Consider the following 23,690-nt stretch of genomic DNA (forward strand, 5'->3'; position numbering starts at 1 on the left):
CTTACCATGTCCTATCTATTCTCACTTCTCAGATATTTATAAGAGTTATGTTTCACTTTGGAGAAAGATCCGTACTTGTTACATAAATAATTATGTTTTTACTACTTATGTTGGCTTTCAAGCCTATAGTACAGATCTAACCCCAATAAAAAGTACATAACAAATCCACAATAATGATTTTATTGCTTGGTGTGTTTTCGATCACCAGATTATGTTTCATGATTTGTTACATAGGTTCTTACTTCAAGATCCTATGAAACTACAAAAGCTGAGACAAGAACAAACCGAAGCTAAAGAGGACAGGTTTCAAAAGCAATGTCAAGATCAGAGATCAAATCATCAACATCTTCAATTCCTGCTGATATACGGACAAGATCTTCTGTCAAGCCTCTAGCCTCGCGCACTTCTGCAGGTATGCTTGCATGTGACATGAAGCATGGCATGCTTATAAGTGACTTAACACTCCCTGTTGTCAAAGAAGAATAGTGGAAGAGATCAAAATCCAAAACCATCCCAAAGCTTATAAGAGCTTCTTCAGAAAAAACGGAATCTAAGTAATTATTTGAGTCTCACCAAAACTGACAGCTATACTGAAGTATTTGGTGGTTTCTACAATATGCTTTGATAGCGCAACCGATCCAGTTATAAAGCTAAAAACTGATCCTGCACCTTTAGCCTGCATATTTGAAAAGAGTTTTAAATCTTATGTTGAGAACTTATTATCATCCTTTTTATTTTAAGTATATCAGTGAATGCTTTTTAGTACCTGGGAGAAGTGGAGATCATGACCAGGATGATCTGGTAGACCAGCATAGTACACTTTCTTCACTCTTGGATGAGAAGACAAGTACATTGCAATTTTCCGTGCGTTTTCCTGAAGATTTTTGCCATTTACTGTAAGTAATGAAACAACCAAAACAAGAGAGACAACAGCAAATCCAGTTAATTCGAGGGATGTCAAGACCTGTTGCTTTTCTATACGTAAAGCCATTGTCTTGATTCCTCGTAGGCAAATCCAACAGTCGAAAGGAGCTAATCCAGAACCTTCTGCATTTTGGAGGAAATACAACTCCTTTGCCAATCTGGAAAATTTAACAACATTCGATAAGAAAGGCAGATATTTCAAAGAAATGTCTCATATACTTAAAAGCAGAAAATAGAGAAGAGACAGCATACTTTTCGCCTTTTACAGCAAGCACACCTGCCATCACATCACTGTGTCCGGCTATAAACTTAGTAGCCGAGTGCATCACAATGTCTAGCAAGTCAGACAAGTTGAAATATGAGTGTTAAGAAAATAAGAAGTAAATCTGATAATTAAAACAAAACTTTTAGTGAAGTCTGAGTTGTTTTTTTACAGACCAGCTCCTAATTCTAATGGCCGAGAGAGCACCGGTGACATGATACTGTTGTCCACCAACACAAGTGCACCTTGAGCATGAGCCATCTCAGCTATTTTCTACAAACACAGCAAACCATAGAACGGTTTTAATATAATAGCAAGTTAAGCCGATTTCAGCCATGTGGTTTCCGGCTTCAAACTTTGTAGGAACAGAAAATTTACTCGTATATCAGAAATTTGTTGTCTGGGGTTTGTTGGAGACTCAAGCCACACAAGCTTTGTCTGGGGACCAATTGCAGCAGCAACCTCGTCTAAATTAGTTGTGTTTACTCGTCTGCAAGATATCAAATGGAATCATTGCGTTATAACAGTAATAAAAGTAAGTAGATATAAAATTTCTAATGTTAGGTAGCAATACTAACTTTACCACAACGCCAGATCTTGGAACTACTTGGGATAGTAATCTGTCTGACCCACCATATACATCATCTCCAGCAACAATTTCTTCGCCTATGCAAACAAAATCAAATATACTACAACTGAGACCAAGCCTATGCTACCAATCTAAAGGAAAGACATCAGAATTAGGAGAAGTCAATAGATCGAAATTACCATTTTTGAGTAGGTGTGTAACAGCACTAAGAGCAGCCATTCCACTAGTAAAGCAAAATGCTCTATCTGCCTTGTCAAGCTTCGCAAGGAGACTAACAAAAGAAACAACTTTTATAAGAAATGTTAACACATATAAAAATAGCTACTAGGAATTGAGAAGATGGTAAGGTATAATTACCTTTCCAATGCATCCCGTGTAGGATTCCCGCTTCTTGTATAATCATATGGTCCATTTTCAATAGCAGAGGGCTAAAAATAAGCATAAAAACAAGCATCAAGTGACATAATCTTCCCATGAAATACGGAACCATGCTTTAGTACCTGCTTAAACGTAGCTGTTTGGTAAAGAGGAGTGCTCAATGCATCAAAGGGGTCAAATTTATTATCCGAGCTAACCAGTAATGTAGAGATGCTAGCTTCTTCTTTGATGTTCATAGCTGCAAAACATGGAAACACCCATCAATCAACTAAAAAAAACGCCAACTTTACAATTATCATCAATACGATCCACTCCTATAAAAGAGGGTATTCAAGCTTTACTAACCATTTAAGCTGTCTGGGGTATTGTTGACAGTAGAATGAGTTTGTCCATCGACACTTTTCTCCATCACGCAATTCAGCTTGAAAAAGTTACGATTTGGGATCAGCTTCTTCTCCCAAGTTGGAAACTTGGGAATGGAAACACTGGTCGGAGAGTTCTTACTGAGCAAACCCTTCACAGAGAAACGCCATCCATAGACGAAGAGGATCAAATATCACTTAAATTGGTAGATGCCAAAAGCGATATAAACTGGGGAGGAAAGGGATTTAATTTATTTGAATAAATTATATTAAAATAAAGGGCTTACTCGTTCGGAGAGATCAGCGAAGGAAGGTACAAAGGAGGAGCGAAGTGACAGAGAAGAAGATGCCATTTTTATAGGTGAGAGAGATTAGTTGAAGTTTCTTCTCCGGCGTCGATTTCTCGTCTGAGATATTAGCCGACGGGATGACGACGACGACGACAGAGACAGTTCTCGTGCTCAAGTGAAGAGTGTGGAGGAGACGAACGAAGAGAAAAACTGAAGGTACTGTATTGGTTTTAACTTTTAAGTCTCGGATTGGTTTGTTTCGGTTTAATTGGATAAGAAAAGTTCAAAACCGATCTGGTTTAACTCAAAATTTGTCAACTTCTTTAGCTAATCAAATTTTATAGAGGGGAAAAAACGTGGGAAAAGTAGGTAAAACACCTACTCTCAAGTGCCAAAAAAGCTGGCAAAGCACTAATATACTCGTCAGTGCCCCAAAAAAAATGTAAAACAAAAAAGAATTTGATACAAAATTAATTCATGTTATATAGATTTTGGCTACAAGAGAAGAGTTTTTGCGTACTTGGAAGATTTGGCTACAGATCGTCACTACTAAACCAGCACTAGACAAATAATTATGGTCGATGCTTCAATATCTGAAGTCTTAATCCTCTGATTTACTTCTTCCTTCATATTTTAACTGAATCCTCTAACCAAAGTAGTAACCAAAAGAGACGTAGTTTATAAGATAGCTCTCGAGATGTTGAGCAACTTGACCAGACACACACTCTCTCTCTACATATACACAATTGTTTCTTTAACTTCTACTTCCTGACCTCAGGTTTCTCCTAATGCTGCTCGATGACTCTGTACTCTTACTTTCTGATTCGCCTTCTTCACCTGAAAACCTTATCAGTTTACTTAACTCTACCTAACTGTTTCTGAAAATGGATTCAGGAGCTAAAGTTGTGTGAGATTGTTAAAAGATACAAAGATAAGTTTTCACATACCGTCGCTAGTCTTTTGGTTTAAGGAACGAGGATTTGGGGTTCCATTTTCCTCAGAATCTGGCTCGTCCTCCGAGTCAGATGGCTCATCCTCTGAGTCAGATACCTCATTCTCGGACTCAGTTGCAATCAAATTATCGCCTGATTCTTCCATTGATGGATCAACGATTTCACTGTCTGAAACGTCTGAAAAGCACAAAACGGTCCTTTAGAAAACAAGAGAGACTATATGATGTTTTGAAAGATTTCTTAACTGGCATTTGCTTATCTTCAGTCTCAGTACAATGAACTCTGCTTTAGCCAAGAGTAAAAAAATTACTGACCTTCATCTTCATCATATTCTTCTACAGGTTCGTCTTTCACTTTGCTGAGGACAGCAAGAGATTCCATGGTCTTGGTTTTCTCTCTGTGAACCTCAGCATTTCTTGCGGTTTCTTCTTGTTCTTTCTTCTCCTTGTGGAACTTGTTGATCTTCTCTTCAAACTCTTCGATGCAAGCTTTGAGTTCTGGTTTCGCAAATTTCTTTCCCTGTTTAGATTCACAACCAGATGTCAAACTCACATATAGCATGAAAAGTATGGCACGGTTGACAAAAACCAGAGACACCAGACCTTATTGATTATGCTTCTGAAGTTTTCGGTCACCAAATCCTCTGCCAAAGCATGCTCGTAAGATTTGAATGACTCGATAAGTTTTTTTATTCCCTTTTCTGTGAATGTCAGCAGTGAAAGAGAATAGGAAATGTATTCCCACTGTTTTCCATCTGCAAGTTTAAGTGTAGACGTCAAAGTGTTATAGTTTCTATTATACCGAAAGCAGGTGTAAGGATATATCATCAATACACACATACCTGTGACTCCACTAAATCTATTGCAAAGCTTCTCAACCAGAGCCTCCATCTGTTTGTCCTGGAGATTGTTGAACATATAGATGAGGATTGAATAAGAACAAATACTGGTCATACTAACATCGGTATTGATTTAGAAGAGCTATATACCTTTTTGATTGAGCCGATCAAGAATTGCATGACATTACAGAATGACTCCCTCTCTAAACTACGGTTGGATAGCTGCCCAAGTATATCAGGAAGTAGATTGTATATGGGATTCGATCCTGGATTTGTTTGGCAGAAAAGACGCTCATGTATTAAATTTCATTCAAAGGTGGAATATGTCATGCTTAAGTAGATATAAAACTGACCTTTCTTAGACAGTTCATGGAAAAATAGTTTTGCGAGACTAGAGATCCTCTCCACATCATCTTCTATACATATAGCCATTTCATAAATATGCCCTTTCACCTGAAATTACGATTCACAAGATGTAACCTCAATTTATACTTGCAAATATTATAAGAGAGGAAGGAGAGAGGTAAGGAGCCCTACCTTCATCATATCATTCAATATAAGATGTGAAAGGACCAGGACAGCATTTTTCCTGACAGAAACTGAAGCATCCCGTAACCTGGCATACATATTTTCTGTCCAAGGCTCTAAAAGATTAGGAAAACGAACTGCCAAGTCTCCAAGGGAAAGGGTGCAATTTGACCGGACAACATCAGACGGTGCATTTTCAACAACTGTGAAGAGAAGCTGGAGATTGGATTCGCTGGCATACATTAATTTTAACGTATCAAGTAAGTATAAGTTCAGTTTTGTAAAGGATAAAGAGAATATATTATAAAGATTTAATCTCACCAGAAACTTGCATCAATAATCATAAACCTGCATAGTGCAAGCATTGCGGAAGCTTGTAGTTCAGGATGCTGTAAGAATGGAAAGAAAGTTTTATTTGTTATGTCACAAGCTTATAAATTTATCACTCGACATGAAACGGAATAAATGAATGAAAAACCAACTACCTTTTGCAGCAGAGAAAAATTTCTGCAAAGCTTTGACAGAAAAGTTGCACACTCCCCAATCAGATTCTTCTCGCCAGAACCACCAGAAACAATTTCTTTCTCTGCTCTTTCAGCCAGTGTGTCAAGCAGTGCATCATCAGAGGCCGCAAGTCCCAGTTCAGCATTTATGCTATTGTTCTATAAAACAAAGAAAAAATCACATGAGATTACACTAGGGTTGCAACATGTGTGCCACTAGCTTTTCTCTAAGAAAATCAGTATGTACCTCCTGTGTGGTCCCAAGATTTTCATCTGTATTCTGACTTTCAGCAGCCGCTTTGTCCTTTTTGGTCTTCTGCCTCCGGATCTTCTGGATACAAGATTCTATATACACCAACTGGTTCATAGCAATGTGACTGACAGTGAACAAGAATCTACTGAGTTTTGCTATTTGAATTGGAGTCAAAATATCAACTGTACTATTTTCGGTATCAGTCTGTGCTTCATCTTGTCCAACTACATCAAACACAGTGCCCAGGGATTTTTTAATAATAGTAGAAGCCAAGGCTTCTGGAGTTGGGTGGATCATGTATATGGCACTTATGGCTTTATCAGCAGTAGCATAATATATGTTTTCTGGAAGCCAGTTTCCAGTGATCAAGCTTTCAAGAATACCAAACAATCGGCTGCCACTGCTGAGCAATAACTTTTTCCTATCTTCATCAGAAAGCCGCTGAATAGCAGTGCATGCAGTTCTGGCAAGTAGAGGTTCCACTTTTGCCCAACGGCCAAACCCTATATCAAGAATATCCTGTATGTGTGATCCAAGAATCTTAGGAGACAACTTTGCAGCCATGCAAAGGATAGATAGAGCCCCACGACTTTGCTCTGCAGTTGTCCCATTGATGTTAAAGCAAAAGAAGTCCCAAAGAGCCGATACCTGCAAAGAAAAAGGAATGATAGAAGCACTTTTAGCCTCTCGCAGGTGTCAATAACCACACTCATTACTTTTTAGTTGTTCATGATCGTGCATAAGCAGAGGACCCTAATTCATGGCATACTAATACCGCTGGAGTCACAAAAGGATCTTACCGTACTGCTAGATATTTCGCCTTTTGACACTAAAGCATTAACAATAAACTCAAGTGCTGCCTGATCTCCTATATTCGAATCTATGGCAAGGTTCAACAGCTGTTTTGCCGTGTCAATTGGATTTTTCCTTATGTAGATTGAGATGAAAGCATTCTCTACTGCCTCATAGATAGACTTATCCTGAGAGAAGGCCTGCAGAGACAGCGGAAAACAAGGTTTTTAGCACAGTGTATTAAGGGGATGTTTACTTAAAAATTTCAGAAGAAATGAATTCTTATGAATTATGATACATAATAAACCAACCATACCAGAGGCAGAATTTTACGGAGACAAGCTTCTGCGCCATCAATTTGGAACTGCTTACACCTCATCAACAAGAGAATAGCATTCTCAACATCAGTGGCAGAAGATGAAGCCATTAATTGAACGAGGATCGGCATACTAGCTGACATGCACTTCGAGAACCTCAATCCAGCCTCAAGGGAAGCAATCAAGGCCTTAGTTTGCTCAAGGTTGCCAATATCTGGAACAGAAACATCCTTTTCACTGATTTCTTCTCCATTCTCTTGCTGACAGCTATCAGATAGACTATCTTGATGCATCTTATTGGTGGCTTCGAGATGCAATTCATCAATTTCACCATCTCCACTACAGGAGTCAGCAACTGAAGTTGCCTCTTTTGATGCATGCTCAGTAGGGAGGCTTGGTTCAAGCTCGTTCAATTTTCTTTTATACTGCTCCAGGGTTGCTTCAAATGAAGCTATCCGAAGCTGTGGACCAAAGGGGTTATGTTGCAACATTGTGATCAGTAAATTCAGTGCGGATTTTCTAACAATTGCACTCTTATCTTCCAGTCTTCCAGCAGATATTGATGCAATCTCGTTCCATAGGCCAATTGAAACAGAATGCTCCTCACAAAGTTCAGCCCACACCTGAAGAACTCGGCTCCTTGTATAGGCTGAAACATCTCTACATCGTTCGAGCAAAATTTCCAACATAGCTTGCTTAGTTCGTAGACGAAGGGACTTGGAACTCATATCTCCCTCGACATCATTAAATGCTTTTGCAACTAATTTTCCAAGAACGCCAACTAGTGCGTTTCTTATCTTGTATGATTCACCACCAAAATGAGGGACCAAAACTCCAACATTTGTCGACATTAGTTTTGGCAAATGATCAGCAAGCTCGACCAAGAAACGTCCCACATTATCAGCCCCAACTGTATCTTTAACATAGGATTTTGGGTCAGTCCTTCCAATATCTCTAATGATTGTCACAGCCAGCGTACCATCTGAATACTTAGTTTCAGCTCTAGCAACTGCATCAGCAACATGGACAACAGAAAAATCGTATTTGTGTATCAGGTGCATGATTGAGGCACATGACTGCACAATGTAATGGTATTTTGTAGCAGATGCTCCAATGATGCGGCACAGTGCATCTTTTGCTTCAGCATCTTTTAAGATTGTGGCATTCTCAAAAAGAGTGAAGGAGTTTCTACAAGGCAGTAATATGAAAAAGTTGTGAGAATGTATCTTTAACATGGAGTATGAAAGATAAACCAGATACATTAGGTCACAGAAATTACTTGACAATGAAAGAGAGGTAGTTTTCGTCCAGGTCTGATGATCCAAAGAGCAAGGATAGGTTGATCTCAAGAGAATTTGCAATCAAATTGAGCATCCTACCCCTCTGAGGTTCCCAGTTCCATGACTGGACAACTTGCTTTTTCCTCCCTCGGGCTGTAACCTGTTCGATCCACAACATCAATATCGTAAAGGCGACAATAAGAGATGAATTTTATACTGTGAGATATTTACATTATCAGCTGGGTAAAAAAAAAAGAGAAAATACCTTTGTGCTGTCGATGGAGCTGATGTGTGCCTCTTCAGTCATAACAATAGTGAGGAGAAAGAAAGTATATATTTTCAAGGCATTGCGATGTGAGGTGATCCTATCAATGATTGGAACTTCATCCTCCTGATCCGGAACAGACCGGGAGATCGAGTCGACATTGGGAAGAAGAACACTTAAATTGGACCTGAGGCTTTCTACAAGATTGCACTTGCAAGATGGAGGAAGACTGAAGAAGTTCCTGACCAAAGAGTAGACACGATCAAAAACATCTTGATCTTCGACGCAGAAGAGTTCTCTATCAGATAAGTCAAAGGAAACACCTGCTCCACAAGAAGACAGTCAACAAAATGCCACACGTATCAATCAACAAGAGTCATACCACATTAAATTCCTTTTCTTAGCACAAAATCTACTCCTAACGATACTTAGATACTCAAATCTGTAGACACCAAGTTTTGAATGAAGTCGTTAAAATTCAATTTCGATTTGCTTCTTTGTCTGAAGCACTGCAAATTCGAATCTGTAACACTTTGCAACAGAGCCAGAGAAGAAATTTGAGCTTCCGCGCCTAACAGGATAACAAATCTCCCGACTTCACTTTAAAATACACGAATTGCCGCTACCAATTGACACACCTGACGACTCGAGTGACTTAATGACTATTTTCACAATGCAATTTCCGCTCAAATCGAAATGACAAAATCAAATCTTCAGCCTCTCGGAATGAAACTACTAAATGTCTACCGAATTTCTCAAAATTCACACATAAAACTGACGAAGACAACCCAAAAAGAGTATTGTTACCTTTGACGAACTCTTCAAGATCGGAAGGGCGAAGAGAGGTCACATCGACGATATTTTGAGCGAAGAGGCGGTGATTGTCTTCCGGATCTTCTTCTAGGGCTCGCAGAATTTGAGGGAAAACAAAGGGAGGAGCCATTTCTCTATCGAGAGAGAGACGTTGCTCAGAGAAGAGAGAGAGAGAGAGAGAAATCGACTTTTGGGGGAAATGCAAATTTCAAAATGAAATTGAAAATGGCAACGGAGCGGGAGTTCATGGACCACCATATCGACCTATCGGGTCGGGTTCCAAATAACGAATCCGGGTTGGGTCCTAATTATTATTTTTTTAAAGTCTCGAATTAATTAATTTATTATTAATTTATTAAAGGCATTGATGACGATGCGTTTCCCGTCGACCTGACTGGCCCAAGACAAGGACGTAGCTGGTAAATCAATGAATTAAATTTATACACGTGGCTAAAACTAAATGGTTGGAGGATCCTTGAGTGTACCGAATCATCTTTTCGATTATTATTTTATTTTTATTTTTGTTTCCAAAGCTTTTGGGCCACTCTCCAATGGCTTCTCCGGCTAATCATTTGATCTAACAAAAAGAGAGAGAGAGAGAGAGGGAAGTCGAAAAGCTTGGAAATGGCGATGCCGCTGGGCATGGCGATGTATCTGATGAGAATGGTTTGGTTATCTCTGAGTGGTTGGGTGTTCACTTGCGTGGCTATCGCCGACGAGATCGCTGGTTCTCTAAGAAACGGAGATATTGGTCCATTCCATGTGGGATGATCCAATTTCCAGATTCTTTAGCTCTCCTTCTCTGCTGTGCGTTAATCTTCTTTCCTATCTCCCAAAGTTTACGTTTTTTTTTTTTTTTTTTTTTGGCTCTGTTGTTTTCGATTAGAGTCGCTTAGAATTCCCGTACAACCATCAAAACTGAGAATAGTTTGGGTTAATAGAAGACAAATTATATATCATATTTGTTCGAACTACGACTTGGAAGTGACTGAGTATATGTATGAGTCACTACTCAGTGTGTGTGTCTGTAACTAATGTTCTGCTTCATTTATGAGACTGTATATATCTTATGGTTTCCATGGATGTTGGTGTTGCTTGTTTCCTTGTTAGTTGGCTCAACTCCGAGTCGAGATTTTCTTAACCCAGCAAAATCAAGATGTATCTGGTCTTTGTTTTTTTTGTTCTTGTGATGAGTAGAAGGATTTTTCAGGATCATTCATATGATCAGATCAATTTCTCCCTTCTCTATATGAGACAGAAGAAAAGTGAAATCAGCTTTAGTGATATGATCTATCGGCTTAAGTGATTGCCGTGGAAAACAGTTTTAGGAAGAGTTTCCCGAGACCTATAGGAATAATTGATAGCCTTGAGAAGAGAATTTATTCCTAAGGTCATGTTTGTTAATCCCAATTTGCATATGCTGAATCCAAGATACTATCCTTTTTCTCTTTAGCTTACTAGCATTGTTTTGCACTTAGGCCTTTCTGATTTCAGGAAGGGCATATGCTTCAGTAAACACCAGCGCACATCAACTGAATTTGCTGTCGAGTCCTTCTAATGGTATGCAGGCAAGGTTCTACACTATGATACTTATCTATTGTATCGAACATTTGGACAGAGAGAAAGAGAGGAGACAGAGAGCTGAGTAGTATAGATTAGGTGTAGTAGAGTAGTTCCACACCATAAGTGAAACCTGACCTCATACGTGTTGGAAACGGTGAGTTCAATCAATTTTCACGAATCATGTAGCCTCTTTTGCTTGGAAGAATCACACAGAAGAAGAGGAATACTTTCCTTTGAATTTACTTGTATATTTTTAGCTCATTAAATAACATCCAAAAGAAATCTATTTCATTTGAATGGAGAACCAAACTTTATTGGTCTGCCAAGATCCACCTCTAAAACTATTGAGCTTTCCTCTTTGAGTAGCTTTTGTCTTATGCATATCTTCCTCATAGCCTTTGTAGTGTTGTGTTTTGAATCTTGAATCTTTTCTCCTTCCCTTATTGAAAAGAGTAAAAGACAAAGTGCAAAGTATCAAAACAAATAAAGAAATCGTCATGGAGTTTGCCGAGTATACTTTCTCCTTCTATGTTTTCCTCCATGTTATTGTGTTGTTTATGCGTTTAAATTAAAAAATGTGGTCCAATTAATTTTTTGAAAACTAACATGTATTGAAAATCATATTTAAGATAATGCCAATATGTAACAGCAAAGCACCTTGCTTTCTCGTGGGGATATATGAATCTACAGCTTTCTTTCATAATCTTTCTCAAATCATTACAAGGACTAGTCAACTAAATAGTACCAGCTAGCAAAACATAACATCGTCTTAGGAAAGAAAAGGTATGCGCAGATCAAACAAACACAAGTGAAGATAATAATGTTAGTTTTACATTCTTTAATCAAGTAAAGACTAGTTCCAAACTTCCAATAAGACATTAAAATATGTAAAATAACAAATCAGATATAGAAACTTTCCCTAAATTTAAGGATTAAATTATTCACGTGAATACTCCGTCTCTAGGTCCAATCTTGAAATTTCACATTTCAAACCTTTATTTTAATTATTAAAGATTGTTTTATTCATTTTGCTTTTTTATAATAATTTCATCAAAGGGATAAGTTTTTAAATAAATTTATTTCTTATGTAAAATAAAAGTAATAACTAAAAACATTATTATAAAAATCTTTAGATGCTGTATTTTGCTTTATCAACTATTTTATTATTTTCTCCCATCTTATCAATAAAGATTTAGCAGTTATGTAGATCATGACATTTTTTTTCATTTAATAATCCGTGTCTCCTATACTTTAATTTATATTATAAATGTTTTCATAGACACAACACAACACACACGAAGGTTCTTGGAATTGTTTTCGTTACACAAATCAAAAAAAAAAAAAAAAAAAAAAAAATCAAAATCGCGAAAACTGGGCGTTCCGAATAAATCAACATCAAAGCATCTCGTTCGTTTCTGTTCTTGTGCCATTAAATTTTTCACCATCTTCCACCTCCAACTGCACTAGACAGCTATCTTCCACCTTCCTTGTCCAGATTTCTCTTTTCTAATTCTCTCTATCTGTCATTTCCCTGAAACCCAAAACAATCTCTGAAGAAACCAGAAAAAAAGGGAATCAAATCACAAAAAACCTATTTTAAAATCTCAGTGTTGACTATCAATGGGTTCTTCTGCTTCAAAGACCGCTTCTTCAGTTTCTTCTACTTCTTCTTCCTCTGCTAGGTTTTCTTCACCGCCGACCAAATATGGCTCCGGTTCATCGTCTCCGGCGGTGCAGAGAGCTTTTTCGTTTCCGACCCCGTTGGTTCACCATCCTCCGGCTAGAAAAGGCGACACTCATCACCTCGTTTCCCTCACGTCTACCTCGTACGGTTCTCTTCTCCTCATCGATGAATCCAAAAGCTCATCCGACCAACCTTGTATCTCAATCGCTGGGAAGAACGCACCAGATCCGGTCTCTCCTGACTCTGTCATAAACACTTGGGAGCTTATGCATGGCTTAGACGACGAATTCGAATTCGAAATCCCCAAACCCGGTAAGCGTGATTCCACTCTAAATTCGGATTTTTGCTCCAACCCCGACCCGAATCGGAATGTGGGTTTAAGTGTGTCTGCGTCGAAATTGGACGAGTCTTACGAGTTTGTGAGAATCGAAGAAGACGATGGTGATTGGGTTCCGTTGTCTTATAAACCTAAGCAACCTTTATGGAAGCATTTGTCTGAAGAATCATTTCTATCTGATTTAGATCCCAGCATTGTCTCATCTTACAAGAAAGCTTTGTCTTCTAAACAATTAAGCAATCAGCCTAACTCTAGGAACCCTCTTAGACCTACAAAATCCCTCTCTTGTAGCCCATCATCGAATCCAAACCCGTCTATCTTAATCAGCGACGCACCAAAGTCTGTATCCTCTAGTCAACTGATTCCATCACAGGTTAAACCGAGAGTACCCGGAAAAGAAGACAAGATTGTGCTCTACTTCACATCACTCCGAGGTATTCGAAAGACATACGAGGATTGCTGTTGTGTTAGAGCGATATTGAGAGGGCTTCAAGTCACTGTAGACGAACGCGACATCTCCATGGATTCCAAATATAGGAAAGAGCTTCAAAGTGTGCTTAGCGCAGCAGAGAAACCTGTTTGTTTGCCTCAGGTGTTTATAGGAGAGACACACATTGGTGGCATAGAGGAAATTATGCAGCTAAACGATGGTGGGGAATTAGGAGAGATGTTGAAAGGTTTCCCTGCTTGTGAACGCTTGGGGACATGCCGAAGCTGCGGGGATGCAAGGTTTGTGCCTTGTACTAACTGTGATGGTAGCACCAAAGTGTTTGAAGAACAATATGATCGGTTCACTCGATGTCCTAAGTGCAATGAGAATGGATTGGTGCGTTGTCGTGGGTGTTGTGTTTGATCAGAAGCTGTGTGGGTGGGAAATGGGATTTAGACTTGAGTTATGATGTGAAATTGTGAAGAGAAGAAGAGAAAGAGTTGATGAATCTTTGACTAAAGATGATAATTTGGTTAGTATTGTATATTGTTGAAATAAGTAAGTGGCTCAAGCCTTTTATGATTATTACTCTCTTATGAGTTTATGTTCTTTTGTTCCATAGTTGTTCTTGCTCTTGACCCTTTTAACATTCTGAACTAAAATGACTATTATTACTATATTATAAGTACATAAAATGGTACATGATTATGGGTATAATTCCCATGATAGTGGCATGATTTGTTTTGTTAGCAAGGTTTTTAGTTTTTACCAATGAAAAATACTATGTGCAAGAAGAATTTTTATTCAGTAAGTAATACAATTGTTAATGAAAGTTTATGGTGAAATTGCTATTTTATTCAGTTTACATTAAATTTTATTGGCTAATATAGTAATATCAGTACAAAATCTCAGGTCAGTGAAAATTACTTTTCTTCTTTCTGTTATAAAAACGACATCGTATCAATGGCTTTAAATCCCATCATTGTACTCTAGTTTGCTCAGACAAGGGCAGACAAAATGGAGGTGAAAGAGAACGGGACAGCTCCGCTTCCGTGTCTGAGCAAATACGTGGATCCATCGAGTGAAGAGAGTCATAGATACTATCTTGCGCGGCGAAATGCTTTGGTGATGCTCCGAGACAGAGGCTACGACGTCTCCTCCGAAGATATCAGTCTCTCCCTCGACGATTTTCGAAATGTTTACGGCGAACGTCCCGATGTTGACCGTCTCCGTATCTCTGCTAAACACATCTCCGATCCTTCCAAAAAGGTTTATTAAACTATTTCGCATTCGCTATTGATTTTTTCTTCTTCTAGAGGTTATTGCCTTTGCATGTCGTGGGGTTTACTGTTTGGCTGTGAAGAAGATGATAGAATATCAAATTTGGAATCTTTTCATTGCTTATCTTCGAATTGAAGTTTTCATTGCTACATTTTTTGATTAAGGTAGCTAAAGTTTAATACTTTATGGTCCTTATCAAGTAGTTTGCCTCATCTGTTTGTCATCTAAGACTTTTTAATGTGATTTTTTTTCTGGTAAAAGATTTTAGAAGTGACTAGTGATTCTTAAATCTCTACTTCTGGCTATGAACGTTCTTACAATATATTGACACGGAGTGCTTGATGTAATCTCTAGATCATGGTCAAATGTGATAGCTGCAAGTCCCCATGTTTGATTGTAGGGTGAAAGAAATTGCCTAAGAACGGTTAAGTTGATGGCTTTTGCAAGTCCCCTTTTATGCTCTTGGTCGGTTGGTTTCATGTTGCCTCTGAAATTGGGATGCTTATTGTGATAGGCATGCTTGTCCTGTTTCTATGACTAGTCCGATTTCATAGAAAGATTGTTACCTTCTTGTTTTATGGCATATAGACAGAGATCTCATAGCAATCCTCTGGACATAATAAGAGTGTGTTATTGGCTTAAAGGGTCTGGTTCAAGCAATTTGTAATTTTGCTTGTTCAGGTAAAGATTGTCTTTTTTAGTGGCATGGTTAAAGTCAACGCAATCCGTAGTATAGCGGCGGATGTACTCAGCCAAGAAACCATAACCGGGCTTATAATAATTCTGCAAAGCCATGTAACCAATCAAGCCTTGAAAGCCATCGAACTTTTTCCATTCAAAGTCGAGATATTCCAGGTTTTTACCTCTTCCTAAGCTAATTAGTCTTTGTACAACTTGAAATCTATAACATCCAGCTTCTTTCTTGCTGTCTTGTTAAGATAACTGACCTGCTAGTCAACATAACGGAACATATACTGAAGCCAGAACATCGAGTTCTGGATGATAAACAGAAGAAAAGGCTTCTGAAGAAGTTCAGCATCGAGGAAAAACAGGTACACTATCCATTTCTTGGAGCTTAATAAATGTTTATCTTCTCACCCTTCTAACTGTTCATTCTAAAACGAATTTTAAATAGCTTCCTCGGGTTTCAAAGAAAGATGCGATCGTCCGGTACTACGGATTAGAGAAAGGGCAAGTTGTGAAGGTGAATTACAGAGGTGAACTCACACATGTTGCCTACCGATGTGTGTGGTGAAGTAACCAATGAAAAACCATCACGTGTACTTATTTTCAGAAGTAAACTTTAAAACCAGTGAAAAACCATCTCGTGTACTTATTTTCAGAAAAAAATATTGTATGTTTTGTAAGGTTTTGTTTTTCATCCTAGACGATCCTTTGCTTTGAACACAAGAAAAAGTTAACAAAAATAAAACGAAAGATCCTTTGCTTGTTCTTGACAACATTTCCACTTATGTCTTTCCGTACAAAGAGCAGTTGCTTCAAGCTATCAAAAACACAAAAGCCATGGAGACACCACCATTTCTTCAGAAGTTCGAGGACCATCGAAGCTCATTGATGGATCGGTTCGAGCGGTTATCTTTCGAGGCTCATCTCAACAATGCCTTGCTTGGTCGGAGCCTATCCGCTTCGGGTTTCTCTTTGATGTACAGTGGGGACTTCGATGAATCCCCAAAACATACGGCTGCTCCGGCTTGCCAAGGCCGACGAGGATCAGGTCTGAAGAAGCTATTAAAAAATCTGATAAAACCAATTAGAAACTGTAGCAGACGAATCAGCAGAGGAAGAAAACAAGAAACTCATGATTTTGATCCAAAGAGTTTCAAGAAGTGGCAAACTTTCAGCAAATCTGTCCGATTGTTTTGAAGTTTTTATAAGTCTGTTGTATGTTTTCTAAAATGATATATTTATATTTTAACTAGCTCTGTTATGTCTTTTTAAACAAAAATCATCACCAAATTTGTTGACAAAAAAAGTACGAACTAAATTGTGAAATTTGCTGCCTAAAACTTTAATCAACAATAGTAAATATTATCCATTAACATAAAATATGCCAATTAAATTAAACATATATCATCCAAATTGCTTCATTGAGTTAAAAACTCCATATTTGAAACAGTAATTCACAACACAATCGCATTGGTTAAAATTTTGTTCCGTAGGGTTTAAACAGAAGATATGGGGTACATTTGGGTAAATCTAAAAATAAAGGGGTGTTATTGATAAGTTCAAGAGATAAATATTCGTTTGTTTCCCTGAGCTTGGGCAGCAAGTCCATATATCTCCTGAAGAAACTCTCCTTAATAATTAAGAAAGCGAGACCAGAAACGAAGTCCACCACATTAATCAAAAAGCTCAAAATCGTCTGCCTTCAATGGATGCTAAGATCGCACAGTTTTTTGACTCCGTCGGTTCCTTCTTCAGCGGCAACGATAAGATCCCTTGGTGCGACGGAGATGTCATCGCTGTAAGTTTTTCTGAAATCCTTTATCTCTTGTAGGCAAATGGAATCACGAACTGTATGCGAAAATTTAGAACTGTTTTTGTTTGTCAATTTCTGAAATTGGATTTGCTTTGTCGAAGATGATTAATTTGATTTTTGGATTCGAGGGCCTTTGAATCGAGAGCTTTAGAAGTTCCATGAGTAGTAAATTTCGTCTTCAAGTGATTGTGATTGCTGAGTTTTTGCCCCCTACGTTGGATCCGTTTTTTTTACCTTTACCATGGGTTTTGTTTGATAGCTTTGTATTTTCTTCAAACTTGCTTCATTAGCTAAAACTCTGTGTTTTTTATGTACAGGGATGTGAAAGAGAGGTTCGCGAGGCCACAGATGCTGGCTCTGAAGATCTTCAGAAAGAGTGCTTAATGCGATTGTCGTGGGCTCTTGTTCATTCCCGTCAAACGGAAGATGTGCAACGAGGAATAGACATGCTTGAAGGTAGCAATAGTCCTATCTTGTTCTATGCAAACCATGGCCTGAAAGATTGTTTTGGCTGAAATTTTTAGCAATGGTTTTGACCCAAGATGGCTGAAGTTTTTTTTATCATTTAAACATGAGGCTGATAAAAAATTTGTTGTTGTTGTTGCAGCATCTCTGGAAAACAGTGCCGCTCCTTTAGAGGAACGAGAGAAGCTCTATCTTCTTGCTGTTGGATGTTACAGAATTGGGGATTACTCAAAGAGCAGGCAGCTCGTGGACCGCTGTATCGAGGTCTCATCCAATTCCTAATCCTTTTCTTTATAGGCAACTTGTGCTTGTATATATATGCAACTTGTTTTGCTCTTTGATGGATGATTTGGTTTCCATAGATGCAAGCTGATTGGAGACAAGCTTTGGTCCTAAAGAAGACCATTGAAGACCAAATCACAAAGGGTAAGCCACTCCTCAAATTTAAACACATGAAATGATAGTTCTAGAGAAGACTGCAAATGTTAGTAACAAAATCTGAGTTGAACAACGTCGATACCTAATGGTATTTTTTATATATATTCTCAGATGGAGTTATAGGGATAGGCATCACAGCGACTGCCTTTGGAGCCGTAGGTCTCATAGCTGGTGGTATCATAGCGGCGATGTCCCGCAAGAAATGAACACCACAATCACGACTTCTTCTATGTGCATACGATGGCAGCTTACGTTTTTACAAGTTCTGTTTTCCTCTTTGACAAAACTGTTTTTATTCCAGTGCTTGCTTCACGATTTGAATAACTCTTGAGAGTTTTTTTATAATATGTAGAAGCCTGAGTTGGATGTTTCACCTTCCCTTCAAAAGGATATTACCATTTCTTCCCACAAACATAATGCTAATTACCACTGCTTCAAAATTTGAGCTCTTTTATTCACGGATTTATGTTCTCAGACTGCAATGCCGTTTGCAAATGCGCAAGGCCTTGTGATGATACCGCCACTATCTTGCTTGGTTAGATTACCCGCCGAGATTTTGCTTCTACGTTGCAAGAATATGATTAAGGGTGTGTCATCTTGATGTCCAAATAAATGTTTTATGTTTCATTAGTGAAACTAGGTCTGTTGAGATCAAGCCCACAGACTTCTTTTTGTAATATGGTCTGAAAACAATTGGGCTTTATTTACTTTTGAAAGGACATCGTTTTAAAAACCTTTTGCCTTTTTTCCTGAAATACAACTGAAACGACGTCGAAAGACTCGAAACACTAAAAGCACTGATAATTTCCGACAACTGTTCGTGGTTTTATCGGTGACCAAAACCGAAACCGAAAGCTTATCCCCGGCCACCGTAATTCAGAAAACGAAGAAGGAAGAAGAAATCTAGGTACGTATGTTCATCTTGTCGCCACTGAATGGATTCGTCGGTTCGCTTTTGGTTCCATTTTTTGTGATCCGTGAGAAGTAGATTTGATTAGGTTTATTTGGTATTTGAGCTATTTCGTTTTAGCGTGAAATCATAGATGCTATGTCTTTAACTCACACGCTTATTGAAACCATAGATGTTTTGATTTATTGTTCAGCTGGCTTACTTGGTTTTCAAAATCCTCGATGACACGAGTGTAATGGGGCTATACTGTAAAGAAATTGTTTAATATTCGCCGCTTTGTTTAGTGAATAAAAAAAGAGAAAAGTCAATGTAAAACTATAAAAGGTTTAAGAACCCTAAACAAGTGGAGTATATTTTTTCTCCTTCTTCTTCACGTCTCCGATAGTTTAATTGAGATTCAGTTACCTTCGCCGTCGTCATTGTTTGGATAGTCATTGACTAAGACTTTCTGCTTTGCTCTGCAAATATGATGATGATTTTGGATGTTTTTTTTTTTTTAACCTGAATTGGTATCTGATTTGTGCTCAGAGATGGAGGCGGGAAAGATAGAGTTGAGATTGCACAACACGATGACGCAACAGAAGGAAGTGTTGATCCCAATCAACCCTGGAAAGATCGGAATGTATGTCTGCGGCATTACCGCTTATGACTTCAGCCATATCGGCCATGCACGTGCTGCCGTTGCCTTTGACGTCCTCTACAGGTTCTCTACTTCTTGTTATTGGCTTCAACTCTATCAAGTTCTGCTGTTCAAAATGTTGTTTTGGATTGAATCTGTTAAACATGGCTTCTTAAATCAGACTTTCTGTTATCACCTTAGACAGATAATTGCTAGTTTGCCTATGGTTGGATTCGTCTCTGATAACATAAAACTGGAGATTTGGATCATTAGAGTTGGTATTTATCTGTGTAGCTCTTACTGCTTGTGCAGATACTTAAGGCATTTGGGTTATGAAGTTACTTATGTACGGAATTTTACTGACGTTGATGACAAGGTATGCGACTTTGTCCTCTTATCATTTTTCTGAATCTTGGGCACCTGAGCCACGACTGCAATGAACACTTTGAATATAACAAGCATCCTCTTCTTTATACAGTTTGAATGCTCTTCTGATTTTCTTGTGAACATTGGTCTATTCTTTTTTCCCTTTTATTCTTCTCTTTGTTGGCTTATTCCCACTTGTTTAAGATTGGATTCACAGCATTCTAAAGTCTTAAGTACTGATCTGCGCAGGTAATTAAGAGGGCTAAGGAGTGTGGAGAGAACCCCTTAGATGTTAGTAATCGTTATTGCGATGAGTATCTTGTAGATATGGCTGCTCTTCAGTGCCTCCTTCCCACCCACCAGCCTCGTGTCAGTGACCATATGGAGCACATAATAAAGATGATAGAAAAGGTCTGCTGTCTTCTTTCTTCTTATCTGGTTCCTTCAATACTGTTGGTTGACTGATGTGATATAAGGATGAAAGCCATAATTCTCAGTAAGGTTTATGATCCATATTTGTCATTGTTTCAGATTGTTGAGAAAGATTGTGGGTATGTAGTGGATGGTGATGTGTTCTTCTCAGTTGATAAATCACCCAATTATGGTCGATTATCTGGGCAACTGCTGGATCATACTCGAGCTGGTGAGCGTGTTGCTGTTGATCCAAGGAAGCGCAATCCTGCTGACTTTGCCTTATGGAAGGTTTGACATGTAAAATCATTTTGTTGAACTTTTTCTGAGTCAGTAAAATATAGTTTTGGAGTTTATGCTGAAATATATGCAGGGTGCAAAATCCGGTGAACCAAGTTGGGAGAGTCCCTGGGGTCCAGGAAGACCAGGATGGCACATTGAGTGTAGTGCAATGAGTGATCATTATCTGTCTCCGAGATTTGACATTCATGGTGGTGGTATAGATCTGAAATTTCCGCATCATGAAAATGAGATCGCCCAAACATGTGCAGCTTGTGAAAATAGTGGTGTGAGTTTCTGGCTGCATAATGGGCATGTCACCAACAAAGAAGTGAAGATGGCAAAAGCACTGAATAACTTTTTTACAATTAGAGATGTATGTTTCTTATCTCTCACTGTTCCAGTATCATAAACTGAGGCCTCCATAAGTGTGATTTTTTCTCATGGCTGATGCAGTAATTGTTGGATCTTTGTAGGTCACGGCCGAGTATCATCCACTGGCTCTGAGACACTTCTTGATGACTGCACATTACCGGTCTCCTCTGAATTATTCCAAATCACAACTAGAGAGTTCGTCTGATTCTTTATATTATATTTATCAGGTACGCGTTTTCACAATTTGATTACCTTCTAAGGGTTGCAATGTTTTTTAATTAATAACTCTGATCATCTCCTGTTTATTTAGACATTACAAGACCTTGTTGAAGCTCTGTTTCCATATCAAGAAGCATTAAAAAATGACAATGGAAAGGCTGAACAGACTTCAGAAGCCAAAGACATGATCAATAAGGTGAGAAGCGAGTTTGAAGCAAAAATATCAGACGACTTGAACGCATCTCCTATACTGACAGGGGCGTTCCAAGACGCGATGAAATACATCAACGTTTCGATCACCAAGCTCAAGAAAATGCAGGTGAAGCAGCGGATGTCGCTGCTTGTCTCGCTTCTCGAGGTCGAGAAAACAGTGAGGGAAATTCTTGATTTGCTTGGTTTGCTCTCTACACTGAGCTATGCTGAGTTTTTGAAAGAGATGAAAGAAAAGGCATTAGCAAAAGCAAAGATGGGAGAAGAGGAGATTTTGCAGAAGATTGAAGAAAGAAGAATTGCAAGGAAGAATAAAGAATTTGAGAGAGGCGATGAGATTAGAAACACTTTGGCACTTGCAGGGATCTCTCTCATGGATGTTCCTGGAAAAGACACTCAGTGGAGGCCTTGCTTGCCCCAGTCTCAGAGCGACTCTACCCAAGTCGTCGACACTACAACTCCATGATATCATCCTATTGCTTTTGACTCTCTTCTTTTTAAAGCCTTTATCACTTCCCTAAACCCTGATTTAGTTACAAACTCAATCAAAGTTGAGCTTTTTGTGATTTCACTGGAATCTGTACTTCTTAATTCCTTGCACTGGAACAATCAAATTTGAGACTTTGGGGTTTTCATTGAATTTGTAGCTTTTAAGTTCTCGCATAAGCAAATGAAAGTGAGACAAGAAAGAGAACTATAAAACAGTACCAATTCAATAAAGTGCAACTATTTTAGGATTTTCTCTGACCACGAGAAAGAAAAAATAAGGAAATTACTCTCTTTAAATTGTTGCAACGGTAAGTTCCCTATAAACAAAAAAAAATAGCGAATATAGGCTCCGAATGGTAACCATACCGCACTACAAAACCGCACCGCAACAGTGCTGTAACAGTGTCAAAATATCTACATATACATATATATCTATATATTTTCGCTACTATTTGAACCGCACCGCACTTCTCCCGCAGTGAAAACCGCAGTTACCATTCGGACCCATAAAAACCATAAAATCATAAATTATATGATGATGATGAGTCTCCATCACATCCTTGACTTTTGTAATTAGGCCGCCTAGCACCACCACCAAAACATCTCCATCATATATTGTTTTCCCTTTTGTTTGCGACAAAAAGATCTTGACCATACACAGCTATCGACTGAAATATTCTCTCTAATTCAAAAAGCTAGATTTTTAAGAGTATCCTTCAAAATATCTTACTGAAGGCACATTGAACTCAAAATGCTTTTAAGTGTGTGTTGCATTCATTAAAGTATTTCATACGTTACGAACGTTGTTACTTCTTACTAAACTTATTTTGTTTGTGCCAGATACCCAAAAAGAAAACAATGTCTCAACTTGTCTGAAGATAATAAACCCAAATAACAGCATAACATGGAGTATGTTAGAAAAGAAAAAAAAAGTCTTTGTCATGAAACACCAGAGTATTTGGGGTTGACTTTCATGTGACCGTATTCGTCGGATGATTCATATGGGAGACAAACTGAAACTGTTGTAGACTATACCAGTAAAAGCCTTCAATATATTATATTGAGATCAAGCTTTTGTTTTTGTCTATTGTTGTTTGGCGGCTTGAGTTTTTCTTTGTTTATCTTTGATTTTTATATATGTATCTTGTCGTCGGCTAAGAACCTGACCAGTGCATGGTTTTACCCATATACAGTCATATATAGTCACAGCTTTATCAACAAACCAAACAATGAACTTACTGAAATGTTTAGGATTTCAAATAATGTCAAGAATTAAACCAGATCGATCCAGTTATACAGAGGCAAAATCAGTATATCCATTTTTGTTTTCCAAAGTTGACCATTGCATGGTTCAATTGGAGAAATCAAAATCTGATAGAACTAACCTATATCACAATATTGCTGGTAAAAAAGCATGCGTTCGTACGTATTATCATCAATGTAATGCTTATTAATTGCTGCGAAAATTCATTAAGGGCAGTGATTGTGAATAATCTGGAGCAAAGTGTATGTAGTTTGATGTTCTCTTCGTTTTACAACTCTCTTTAATTAAAATCCAAAACACCCCACATGCATCATGCATGCACACCTCAAATAGATCAGTTTTACAATTGAGAAACAATAATTAATTAATGAAGCAAAACACAAACAAACAAACTCACGAAAGAGTTACCATTAAATCCAAATTATGAGTTGTTTATTGATCGCTAGACTTTGTCCTCGTATATATTCCTCCAATACAGATACATAAATGCAGTCCCCATTGTC

At 38.2% G+C, this 23,690-nt stretch overlaps 7 protein-coding genes across 8 annotated transcripts; 5 read left to right on the forward strand and 2 right to left on the reverse strand.

The window, feature by feature from the left end:
- Positions 1 to 151: 151 nt before the first annotated feature.
- Positions 152 to 3,009, reverse strand: LOC17886024 (cystathionine beta-lyase, chloroplastic). The gene is made up of 13 exons (XM_006291009.2): positions 2,803 to 3,009; positions 2,499 to 2,667; positions 2,276 to 2,391; positions 2,133 to 2,203; positions 1,955 to 2,046; positions 1,765 to 1,852; positions 1,565 to 1,676; positions 1,363 to 1,459; positions 1,177 to 1,258; positions 965 to 1,082; positions 767 to 874; positions 574 to 676; positions 152 to 466 (listed from the first exon to the last, which is right to left on the reverse strand). Exons 1-13 carry the CDS (start codon positions 2,866 to 2,868, stop codon positions 291 to 293), a joined length of 1,398 nt encoding a protein of 465 aa, XP_006291071.1. The 5' UTR covers positions 2,869 to 3,009; the 3' UTR covers positions 152 to 290.
- Positions 3,010 to 3,232: 223 nt separating this feature from the next.
- On the reverse strand, positions 3,233 to 9,536 carry LOC17887313 (condensin complex subunit 1). The gene is made up of 16 exons (XM_006290260.2): positions 9,342 to 9,536; positions 8,535 to 8,857; positions 8,269 to 8,429; positions 6,989 to 8,177; positions 6,681 to 6,872; positions 5,875 to 6,528; positions 5,610 to 5,786; positions 5,446 to 5,513; positions 5,134 to 5,356; positions 4,950 to 5,049; positions 4,747 to 4,862; positions 4,600 to 4,657; positions 4,361 to 4,512; positions 4,073 to 4,277; positions 3,753 to 3,935; positions 3,233 to 3,642 (listed from the first exon to the last, which is right to left on the reverse strand). The coding sequence occupies exons 1-16, from the start codon at positions 9,475 to 9,477 to the stop codon at positions 3,560 to 3,562; spliced, it is 4,020 nt and encodes a 1,339-aa protein (XP_006290322.1). The 5' UTR covers positions 9,478 to 9,536; the 3' UTR covers positions 3,233 to 3,559.
- Positions 9,537 to 9,861: 325 nt separating this feature from the next.
- Positions 9,862 to 11,275, forward strand: LOC17885602. 2 transcript variants are annotated; one of them, XM_006292097.2, is made up of 2 exons: positions 9,862 to 10,154; positions 10,826 to 11,275. In XM_006292097.2, exon 1 carries the CDS (start codon positions 9,972 to 9,974, stop codon positions 10,116 to 10,118), a length of 147 nt encoding a protein of 48 aa, XP_006292159.1. In that variant the 5' UTR covers positions 9,862 to 9,971; the 3' UTR covers positions 10,119 to 10,154; positions 10,826 to 11,275. The 2 variants fall into 2 exon arrangements, with proteins under 2 accessions (XP_006292159.1, XP_006292158.1); XM_006292096.2 differs by having other exon boundaries at positions 10,842 to 11,275.
- A 981-nt stretch (positions 11,276 to 12,256) lies between these two features.
- On the forward strand, positions 12,257 to 14,038 carry LOC17886656 (uncharacterized protein At5g39865). Its single transcript, XM_006293099.2, has one exon. It carries the CDS (start codon positions 12,531 to 12,533, stop codon positions 13,782 to 13,784), a length of 1,254 nt encoding a protein of 417 aa, XP_006293161.1. The 5' UTR covers positions 12,257 to 12,530; the 3' UTR covers positions 13,785 to 14,038.
- Positions 14,039 to 14,346: 308 nt separating this feature from the next.
- Positions 14,347 to 16,104, forward strand: LOC17886567 (DNA-directed RNA polymerase V subunit 5A). Its single transcript, XM_006293207.2, has 4 exons — positions 14,347 to 14,630; positions 15,324 to 15,497; positions 15,581 to 15,694; positions 15,778 to 16,104. Exons 1-4 carry the CDS (start codon positions 14,379 to 14,381, stop codon positions 15,895 to 15,897), a joined length of 660 nt encoding a protein of 219 aa, XP_006293269.2. The 5' UTR covers positions 14,347 to 14,378; the 3' UTR covers positions 15,898 to 16,104.
- An 832-nt stretch (positions 16,105 to 16,936) lies between these two features.
- Positions 16,937 to 18,485, forward strand: LOC17887149 (mitochondrial fission 1 protein A). Its single transcript, XM_006291881.2, has 5 exons — positions 16,937 to 17,127; positions 17,460 to 17,598; positions 17,750 to 17,871; positions 17,970 to 18,033; positions 18,157 to 18,485. Exons 1-5 carry the CDS (start codon positions 17,035 to 17,037, stop codon positions 18,249 to 18,251), a joined length of 513 nt encoding a protein of 170 aa, XP_006291943.1. The 5' UTR covers positions 16,937 to 17,034; the 3' UTR covers positions 18,252 to 18,485.
- Positions 18,486 to 18,775: 290 nt separating this feature from the next.
- LOC17886397 (cysteine--tRNA ligase 2, cytoplasmic) lies at positions 18,776 to 22,025 on the forward strand. The gene is made up of 8 exons (XM_006290845.2): positions 18,776 to 18,952; positions 19,484 to 19,658; positions 19,887 to 19,950; positions 20,190 to 20,351; positions 20,472 to 20,642; positions 20,725 to 21,006; positions 21,107 to 21,232; positions 21,316 to 22,025. The coding sequence occupies exons 2-8, from the start codon at positions 19,486 to 19,488 to the stop codon at positions 21,898 to 21,900; spliced, it is 1,563 nt and encodes a 520-aa protein (XP_006290907.1). The 5' UTR covers positions 18,776 to 18,952; positions 19,484 to 19,485; the 3' UTR covers positions 21,901 to 22,025.
- The last annotated feature ends 1,665 nt before the right edge of the window (positions 22,026 to 23,690 follow it).

The sequence above is a fragment of the Capsella rubella genome, unplaced genomic scaffold, assembly GCF_000375325.1.
Source record: "Capsella rubella cultivar Monte Gargano unplaced genomic scaffold, Caprub1_0 scaffold_5, whole genome shotgun sequence".
Taxonomy (NCBI): domain Eukaryota; kingdom Viridiplantae; phylum Streptophyta; class Magnoliopsida; order Brassicales; family Brassicaceae; genus Capsella; species Capsella rubella.

What these genes read in the sequence shown, in the direction of transcription:
- LOC17886024 (XM_006291009.2), bottom strand. Translation starts at nt 2,868, where the DNA reads ATGGCATCTTCTTCTCTGTCACTTCGCTCCTCCTTTGTACCTTCCTTC. An exon ending in TACGTATAGAAAAGCAACAG is followed by an intron (nt 875 to 964) that starts GTCTTGACATCC and finishes AAAAATCTTCAG; the next exon opens with GAAAACGCACGGAAAATTGC. An exon ending in CAGTATAGCTGTCAGTTTTG is followed by an intron (nt 467 to 573) that starts GTGAGACTCAAA and finishes CTTTGACAACAG; the next exon opens with GGAGTGTTAAGTCACTTATA.
- LOC17887313 (XM_006290260.2), bottom strand. Translation starts at nt 9,477, where the DNA reads ATGGCTCCTCCCTTTGTTTTCCCTCAAATTCTGCGAGCCCTAGAAGAA. An exon ending in GCGAAATATCTAGCAGTACG is followed by an intron (nt 6,529 to 6,680) that starts GTAAGATCCTTT and finishes TTTTCTTTGCAG; the next exon opens with GTATCGGCTCTTTGGGACTT. An exon ending in TGATCGGCTCAATCAAAAAG is followed by an intron (nt 4,658 to 4,746) that starts GTATATAGCTCT and finishes AACAATCTCCAG; the next exon opens with GACAAACAGATGGAGGCTCT.
- LOC17885602 (XM_006292097.2), top strand. Translation starts at nt 9,972, where the DNA reads ATGGCGATGCCGCTGGGCATGGCGATGTATCTGATGAGAATGGTTTGG.
- LOC17886656 (XM_006293099.2), top strand. Translation starts at nt 12,531, where the DNA reads ATGGGTTCTTCTGCTTCAAAGACCGCTTCTTCAGTTTCTTCTACTTCT.
- LOC17886567 (XM_006293207.2), top strand. Translation starts at nt 14,379, where the DNA reads ATGGAGGTGAAAGAGAACGGGACAGCTCCGCTTCCGTGTCTGAGCAAA. An exon ending in TCAAAGTCGAGATATTCCAG is followed by an intron (nt 15,498 to 15,580) that starts GTTTTTACCTCT and finishes TGTCTTGTTAAG; the next exon opens with ATAACTGACCTGCTAGTCAA. An exon ending in TCAGCATCGAGGAAAAACAG is followed by an intron (nt 15,695 to 15,777) that starts GTACACTATCCA and finishes AATTTTAAATAG; the next exon opens with CTTCCTCGGGTTTCAAAGAA.
- LOC17887149 (XM_006291881.2), top strand. Translation starts at nt 17,035, where the DNA reads ATGGATGCTAAGATCGCACAGTTTTTTGACTCCGTCGGTTCCTTCTTC. An exon ending in AGGAATAGACATGCTTGAAG is followed by an intron (nt 17,599 to 17,749) that starts GTAGCAATAGTC and finishes TTGTTGTTGCAG; the next exon opens with CATCTCTGGAAAACAGTGCC. An exon ending in TCGTGGACCGCTGTATCGAG is followed by an intron (nt 17,872 to 17,969) that starts GTCTCATCCAAT and finishes TGGTTTCCATAG; the next exon opens with ATGCAAGCTGATTGGAGACA.
- LOC17886397 (XM_006290845.2), top strand. Translation starts at nt 19,486, where the DNA reads ATGGAGGCGGGAAAGATAGAGTTGAGATTGCACAACACGATGACGCAA. An exon ending in CTGACTTTGCCTTATGGAAG is followed by an intron (nt 20,643 to 20,724) that starts GTTTGACATGTA and finishes AAATATATGCAG; the next exon opens with GGTGCAAAATCCGGTGAACC. An exon ending in ACTTTTTTACAATTAGAGAT is followed by an intron (nt 21,007 to 21,106) that starts GTATGTTTCTTA and finishes GGATCTTTGTAG; the next exon opens with GTCACGGCCGAGTATCATCC.